This window comes from Carassius gibelio, chromosome B19, assembly GCF_023724105.1.
Source record: "Carassius gibelio isolate Cgi1373 ecotype wild population from Czech Republic chromosome B19, carGib1.2-hapl.c, whole genome shotgun sequence".
NCBI classification, from domain to species: Eukaryota; Metazoa; Chordata; class Actinopteri; order Cypriniformes; family Cyprinidae; genus Carassius; species Carassius gibelio.
This window is the reverse complement of record NC_068414.1, coordinates 13,741,478-13,750,209: the sequence shown is the minus strand read 5'-3', so window position 1 is coordinate 13,750,209 and position 8,732 is coordinate 13,741,478. Positions and strand designations below refer to the sequence as shown.

General features: G+C 38.1%; 1 protein-coding gene across 1 annotated transcript; it reads right to left on the bottom strand.

The window, feature by feature from the left end:
* Nucleotides 1-8,576, bottom strand: si:dkeyp-92c9.2 (uncharacterized protein LOC571482 homolog). The gene is made up of 2 exons (XM_052583301.1): nt 8,169-8,576; nt 1-6,979 (listed from the first exon to the last, which is right to left on the bottom strand). The coding sequence occupies exon 2, from the start codon at nt 6,851-6,853 to the stop codon at nt 5,894-5,896; it is 960 nt and encodes a 319-aa protein (XP_052439261.1). The 5' UTR covers nt 6,854-6,979; nt 8,169-8,576; the 3' UTR covers nt 1-5,893.
* Nucleotides 8,577-8,732: the final 156 nt, after the last annotated feature.

The window sequence follows — 8,732 nt, the reverse complement described above, 5'->3', positions numbered from 1 at the left end:
ACATCATTTGAATACTTTATTAAATAATTATAATCAAACTAAAAAAGGAATTTCCACCTTCAAAAGTCACATTTACTTTTTTTTATATTTAAATGTTTCAAGTTTTGCTAACAACAACAGCATCACTATGTGAGCTACAATATATGCATGTGTATTATTTACTTCCAGAGGGAAAAGCTCAAAACTCCCCGAACCATGTTGTGCGCACAAGAGAACATGTGGTTTCAGAAGTTACACCAAGGCTGATGGTGATTTAAGAAGGAGAGATCAGGAGCCACAAGACCACAGTCGAGAGAGGTTTTGTGCCCAATTAATGAGCTCAGTCCAAAATAATCCAGATTGGCTTGCTCTCTGAAAGGCCTCCACCAAAGGCCTATGTGGCACAGCATATTGTTCATAAAGCTGATAAGAAAGTAGAAAAGAACTGGTGTCTAGTAAAACCTGAATACCATTTGTGCTGAATTAGAGTTATCATCTATCTGACAAATTGACTTATCTTAGTTTTTTCAGTGTTTAAATGTCTCAAATTCAGGTTTAAGAGTTTGTTTGAACCTTCTTATAACACTGAATTTAATTTTGGTTTAACTAAATGCTGACCAATGGCAGAGTGTTTTGGAGATCCAGTTTGAAAATATTTGCAATTTCACAGGTGCAGATTGGTGCAGAAATCAAACACAACAGCTTTAAACGGTGTATGATGCCTTAACACTATCAAAACTCGGTTTTCATAAACACCGGTATTCAGAGCAAAGGTACCCAGTATAATTGCCAAAGTGCACAGAAGAAGCTGTCACTGAAACGTCAAAAACCACAATGCAAACAGAAGTCTGAAATTATTCTAGATTTCCAGAACCAGGGATGAGCTGATAGAAACTTTTTCAGTACAAATAATAATAATAATTACAGTTAAAATGAAAACACAAACAAAACATTCTGGAATTTCCTTTTAACCTTAAACTGAAATACAAACTGGGAAAAAAAATATATATATACTATCAAGTTGACATGTACACCACAACAGTAGCAATTCCTGAACGATATACATGCATTTTTTTTCAGTCATTTCACATTGATACAAGCAACTTATTTACATCACACTGGATATGTTTCTGAATCCAGACGCTACATGGCGTTCCTTTCGTATTCTACATACATTTAGCAGCATTTAAAACATTGATACATCTTAGTAGCTGTAACTCATAGAGTAACGCCAACTTGCAGTCTACAATAGAGTCTACTTAACATCCAGATCCTGAGTGTCCATCTTCATGCTGTAATGTCTTCATTTAGACTTGAACATCACATGCCAGTCACATGTCTTTTTCGTTGGAAAATCCATAGGGATTTGAGGTCCCTGTGTGCTTGTTTTGTCAACATAAAAAAATCTCCACGTACAGCAATCGATGAAGCATTTGAGGTGTAACAAGGACATTTGTGCAAGCGCATCCTTCAAAGGTGTTTCAAGGTCCAGCTGATTGACTGGCAACAGAAGAAATGATCAGAAGAGTATCATCGATGGGAGTGGAGAATGGCTCATGAAGAGTTGTGATTATTCTAGCCTGAGAAAATCAACGTCTCTATAATCAATCCCTTTCTGAGTCATGGCTTTCCTTAGTTTGCTGTCTTGGATTTAGGTGTGTGTCTTTGTTACCAAAGCAATATTCAATACATTAAGGGAGACAGTTTATATCCAGATCAAGGCACAAATGTTTCACGTCTGAAATATTTATCACCATTCATCACAAAGTTCAGAGCAAGTATGGAACCTAGAATACTTGGTGCCTTCAAAATGTATTTTTATGAAATAAGCTCATGAATGCCACTACAATGTCATAATCATGAGTTTAAACCCTTGTTTTCTGAGTAGAAGCTGTGTCAATGTGTCAATGTCATTTATAATCTGTTTACAATTTAGTTTGTATGCATTTTGTATAAATTGATGGGGATTTGTAATAAAGCCGACAAGTTTCACACCTTCCCGTCATTTACATTGTCAGGAAGTAAAAAACAAGAAAATCGGCCAATGAAACACAACTTCATTCAAACTAAAATTGCTTGAATGTACAACATGTCATAATCACGATTTATAAACTCATAAATAGGAAGTTCCCATATGACTTGAAGGCAGCAGATATTCCAGAAAAATCCCAGAGCTTCAGTGCACATGGGTGAGAAACAATGGAGGAACAGTTTGAGCAGCAGTGCACAATGGCGAGCCAGCCAGGAGGTACACACAGAAACACAGCAGGCTAGTTTATGTCGCACAAGACCACTGCTAAAGCTGCGCACACTGGCTATGCAACAACAGCACTCTGTCAGCGCTCTCTGTACACAAGGGCAAACTAAATCACTTTAACCGAGGCGAGGAAAACAAGTGATGTGTTTGTGAAAGGCGAGAGGGATGGGGGAATCACAGTGGATCAGGAGGGATATGTACACCCTATAGTATGCCAGTAGCTTGTCTGTGGCCACAAGTTCCTGTAAATAACATCCTCCCCTGAGGCTGAAATGGAAACGACTAGAGGCTGAAATGGAGATCTGTAGACACACCGACTCTCTTTATAGGTACTTCCTTTATGCCACTGTCTTTCCTGCTGTTTATCAAGGTAAAATAACTGAGTACAAATCAACCCATGCTTTGGTCAGAAATTAAACTGCTGCAAATTGAGAACAACTCATGGTAAAAGTGTTTGAGATCATATTTCAAATTGTGTTACTGATGTCTGTATCTTCCTGCATTACACAATTAAAATATGCTAAAGATCCCATAAAAGATTTAGACAATTGCAATTTTATTCTTTGTTTTGACATATCATGTTGAAACAGGAAGTTGGGGCAGTACATATCAAAGGGCTTGTTCTTTTTTTTTTTTTTAATGGGGAGGGCATTTGGTTTAAATCATAACTTTCTATTGCTGGTTGGGAAAAATAGAAAGTGAGTCATCAATAGAATTATATTTTTTTTTGGGTGGGGGGGGGGGGCTGGATTTTAAAGTTGTATATTTGTTAAAATATATTTTGTCAGTTTATTAGAAACATTAGCATATAAATTCTTTAAACCTTATTTTTTTATATATTATATTATATTATATTAATAAATAATAAAAAAACACATGAACCAAAAGCCATTCCAATTTGGATTTCATGGGGTCACTATCGACGTCAAAAGAAGTACACTTTATCATACTAAATTAAACTGTATACCAATATATATTTAAATACATGAGTTCGTAAATGCTTGTCAGCAGATTTTGCATTACATTTACACTAACCATAATGCAAATTATATTGACAAGGTTATGAACATTTTATTTTATATATTTAAATTTAAATGTATATTTGTAATTTACACATTTGTGATGAAGGAGTTGCAATTTAGTAAATTTACAATATTTTAACTTTAAATGTAATATTCAATAGACTACAGTTAGTTTAACTTATATTTAAAATCAAGTACTTTCCATGTGCTTTAGTATGTTAGTCAAACATGAAAAATAAGTGTACTTCAACACACAAAACACAATAAAAGTTAAGCATGATTAAAACGTTACTCAAAACTATTACAAAGTGGAACTTTTAAACATATACTTAAGTATATAAGGAAACATAAGTACACTTAAGTGCCATTTTTATATGGTTTAAATGTTAAAAACATACTTTTAAGATTTGAATCACACTACATGTGCACATTCAATACAATTAAACACTTCTTTTTCACAAGGGTACTTGCTTTTAAAATAAGTGAAACCTTGTTTTTTTCCCTTCAATCCCTCACAGTTATTAATATAAAAATACATATTAGGCAAGTTCTTGTTTAAAGTTCACAGTTCTGTTTTCCTGTGTTTGTTATGTAACATCTGCGTTACGCATAGTCAGGACACAAGATGTGCCTTTTCTGCTTCTTTCAGCAAGAGAAATCTCATCTGATCTGAATGGCATTTGGTTATTGTGGCATTTTTAGCTCACTTTACTAAATTGCTGGCAAGGATCAAAAGCTGATTATCGCTTCAGTGTTGAAGAAGGTGCATGCATATGCACATGCATATCAGCGCATTTGCAATTACTAGCCTGAAAATGTATGTGTAGTTACAGATAATTTAAGCAAGCATGTGTGCTCATATACGAGAGTGTGTGTGGGCTGAAGTATGTGTTTAAAGTCGGCTTTTGCTGGGGAGCTGGAGTATGGCGCCCTATGGACCTGCCTTAAAACGCCACAATAAGATTAACGAGTGCTTGCCGTGCCACATGCTGCTGCTGTCCCTGGGCTTCTGTCTGAGCGCTGACACCTGAAACCCTGACCCAGAGAAGAGCGCATCTGTTGTATCTGCATGTGCTGCATCTGTGACTGTCAGTATGCGTGTTTTATCTATTACTCGCGTTATCATTTCTGCAAGAGGCGGAGCAGGTTTTAATAGATGATTACATACTACAAACTTGGGAGCAATGTGTGCCGATAAAGTGCACAATATAACCAGCTGTGTTTTAGGAAAGATCAATTTTGGTTGACTTTAAGGGACATAAATATGACATTTATGTCAAATATGACTGAGTAACACGTAAACAACTGTGATATGAGAGCAATAAGATAATCAGGCCTCTTGGTTCATTTCCATCACACTCTAAAGGGAAAGGATGCAATCTTATAGACGGAAATATGACACATATTTTCAATGACACTATATTGTTATACAGACACCAAGATATGGCCAACATGTATAAGCCATTCAACCTAGAGCTGGATAGCAAGCAGAAGCATTGAGACCACTTGTGTGTGTGTGACACTAATCTGTTAATCTTGTTAATGCCATTGCAGCTGGTGCCCCAACGTCCAACACATGAAATAAAGGAAGGACAACATGATAACCAACAGCTGTTGATGTTCACTGTTTGTTGCCCATCACACACATGCACTCTCACTAAAATGCTCTTTGTCGGATGGTTTCTGTTGCAGTTTCTCTCCCACTAGATGTCAAAATGGTAGAGGAACTGAAATATTTAGTAAGGGAATCATAACTACTTTTGAAAAACAGTAGGTTGACAACAGAGTAAATACTAAACTTCTATGCAGATGGACAAGTTCTCCCTTCCTTTTGATGTTTATCCCTAAATTATGAATATATAAAAATTTTAAGATAGAGGAATTGAATGAGAAAAGAAAAAAGTTGGAAATGCCCATTTTGAAAAAAAAAATACTTCCAAAAAGAGGGTTTTTGTAGTGACACTATAGAAGAATAATTTTGGGTTCAACCACGAGTTCAACAAAAAACCTTTTAGCGAACAGCTTAAAACTAAGAACCTTTTTTCTTAGTATGAAGAAATATTTTTTTTAATCCGAAGAACCTTTAGCCAGAAGGGAGTTTTTGCAGAAAAACCATTTTTTGTTGCTCAAACAACCTTTCAGCAAACAGTTCCTTAAAGAAACATTATTCTTTAGTATGAAGAACATTTTAAAAATCTAAAGAAGCTTACTTTACAATAAAGAACGTTTTGTGGAATGGAAAGATTCCATGGAAGTTAAAGGTTATTAATGGAATCATCAATACACATAAAGAACATTTTAGGATCGTATTTTATGTTTCTGTATCTAAAAGCTCACTATACTTTCTTCTCCTGCATCACAGATGCTCATCAGCATGATTCTTAACTAACCACCAAAAAGACTGTGTAGTTCAACAGTTAGACCAGCACCAAACCAACATACACCTGGATATCCTCACAGGTCTGTGCAGGTCTTTTCACCAGGAATATGTTTCTTCTGTTTCTTGAAGAATGGTCAGTCGAAACAAGACTCATAATGTTAAATGACAAGGCATGTGGGGGCCCAGAATCATGGAATGAATGTGCTAGATGTTGACGGCGTCACATTTACAGAGACAATCCGCCTCATCCTAATTTCACTGATCCAGAACTCTAGCGTAGTCCTGCAAAGCGCAGCCTCCTTCGCTCTTCAGATCAGCGAAGACCTGCGTGAAGAAATGCGGGTCTGCGTTGATGCGCAGCATCTTGGCACTGGTGATGTCGATAATGGCCAGGCAACGGTCCCAGAATGCCTCTTTAGCCGCCTCCACCAGGAAGGGCTTGAGCGGGTACGAGATCTCGTTCCCCATGTAGGAGTACGACAGGTACAGGCAGGTAAGGAGAATTGCTTGGAGCTCATGCTCTGAAGACACCACGTCGCCATCCACCACGTCGCGGCACAGCATGTACACAAACACCACATTGGCCGGCGTCACGAAGGCTTGGTCCTGCCAGCCCTGGAGCAAGAGTGAGCGGTCCACAGCGCGGAGCCACAAGACCGGATCGGCCGGGGAAAGGTGCTTGAGCCGATAGCAGCGGCCACACAGAAACTCACCCAGGCAGCGGAGCAGCTCGCTGGTCGAGGCCTGGACGATCACACGCTTGGGTGAGGAGGTGCACGTGGGCGCGATCTTCTTTACGGAGGAAATCTGCTGTGGTTTGCCGTATCCCACACCCAGCCCTACACCTAGGCCCAGACCCGCTGGACCATCATAGCTAGTGAGGTTGGCGCAGGAGAGAGACTTCTTCACATTTTCACGGTTGAGGTGCAAGACTGGATCCTTCTGGTAGATGTTATTGTTGTTGAGAGGAGCCCCACCGGTCCCTTGACCTCCAGGATAGGCTTTTTTGGACTCGCCCCGCTTCTTGGTGGAGGCCACCAGGCGTTTCCAAGTGAGAGCGGGGAGGAAGATGGAGTGGCCACGTTTGTGGTTGGTGTCTTTTTGAGTGTTCAGCGAGCGGCTGCTCAGGCTCGGGTAATGGCTTAGAGAACCGGGCCGGTTGTCATAATAACCGGGTTTTCGAGGACCCGGGGAGAGGGACAGTATGGTACCCATGAGTCCACTGAGGTGCTGAAGACACCAGCTGTGTGGGTTAATGTGGCTCAGAAATAAAGTGCTTGTGCCTCACTGTTGGGAATCTAGAAGGTCAAGACTGGGCTGATGAGGGGCAAGGATGAGTTCCTGGGAAGATTATATGTAAAGCATTATAATAAATAAATGACGACTTTAAATGATCTAGTAAACGATCATTAACGAACCATAACCAATACATTTTTTTACAGTATTGTGAATCTATTTTAATGTCAGTTAATAAAAACATAATTGTTCCCTATTAGTTCATCTTAGCTTAGCTCCATAAACAATATTAAAAGATTAAACTTTTAGATTTTAACAAAGCAGTAAATTTTTTAATTAACAATAACTAAATTTAATATAAATGTTACAGAAGTATTTTTCCTTTTTAGTTCATGTTCACTATGCAGTTACCTAATGTTAACAAATGGAACCTTAAAATTATGTTTAAATGTAGACATTTAGAATCTTAAAGAAATGTCATTCTTGATACTTGTCCTTGATCTCCTCTGTGTTTTTATAACAGTTTACAGTAAAGTAATATTTGAGTTTTTTGAATGAATCAATCTTGAGATCAATCAGTTAATTCAGTGACCAGTTCTGAATGATTTGTTCACAAATCTAACGGATCCGTTCGACTCACTGATGACTCTCTGATCCAGTGGTAGCAAGAACAGCTCACTGAAGGTGAAAATTATCATTATATAATGACTTACATTTCTATCAGTTCTATCAAGTTGTATTATAAAATATATTTGTTAATGTTTGCTACTATATCATTTTTTTTGGTGTTTTAGTGTCAGTTTTGAATCCTGAAATCCTGGGAGTCCACATACACTTTTTTTTTTGTTTGTTTTTGCACATTCCTAAAATTTCTCCACAGAAGAAAAGCATACGGTTTGGAGCAACCTGAGAGTGATAAACCAAATACTATGAAAAAATACTATCTTCTCACTGAAATTGTGTTATTTGTAATCACATTTGCAATAAATTGTAACCCTGGGCTGGACCACAAAACCAGTCATAAGTCACACGAGTATATTTGTAGCAATAGCCAACAATACAATGAATGGATCAAAATTATCCTTAGGATATTAAGTGAAGATCATGTTCCATGAACATATTAAGTAAATTTCCTATTGTAAATATATGAAAACTTAAGAATGTAATCTTAACGACTTTAAAGGAGATTTTACTCAATATTTAGATTTTTATTTTTATTTTTATAATTACTGTAGCTACTCTTTGGGTTACCATGGTGGGACTTGTTTCCAATGAGGGGAGTGTTTTTTCTCACCTGTTCGTCCCGCACATCACGCGCGCGCGCACTGCATTAATGTCTGCATTAAATCCTTCCAAAAACAGAATTCGCATAAGCGCATCCACTTCCTTGTGCTCAACAGCGGATCACTTCTCTGTATCTGCACGAGTTACAAACAAAGTCCTTGATGTCGTTCCTGTTTAAACACGGCCATCGTCCAGAAATGCTGCTCGTGAAGTGTCCTCATTTGCACGGGAGGATTTACACCAGATCAAACTTTCATGGCAGTGCAGTTCCGTTCCTCATGGTCCGCTTTATGCACTTTGAACAAACGAGCATGTTTGGGCTAGTTCAAGAGAACCCGTCAAAAATAGTATATATGTATATATATATAGGCTATGCACAGACGCACTTGAACACACAAGTCTCTAGCCTGTGTGCTGACAGCGAGAGGAGATTGTGCTCTGGTCCTCTGTGCTGCACATCACACTGTGTTCAGCTCAAGCTCCTCCTCAAGACATGTGACGTACTGCTAATCTCATCCTATTCCCTGCATACTCCAGCTCTGTACACACACATCAGTAATACGTAATAATAATA

What these genes read in the sequence shown, in the direction of transcription:
- si:dkeyp-92c9.2 (XM_052583301.1), bottom strand. Translation starts at nt 6,853, where the DNA reads ATGGGTACCATACTGTCCCTCTCCCCGGGTCCTCGAAAACCCGGTTAT.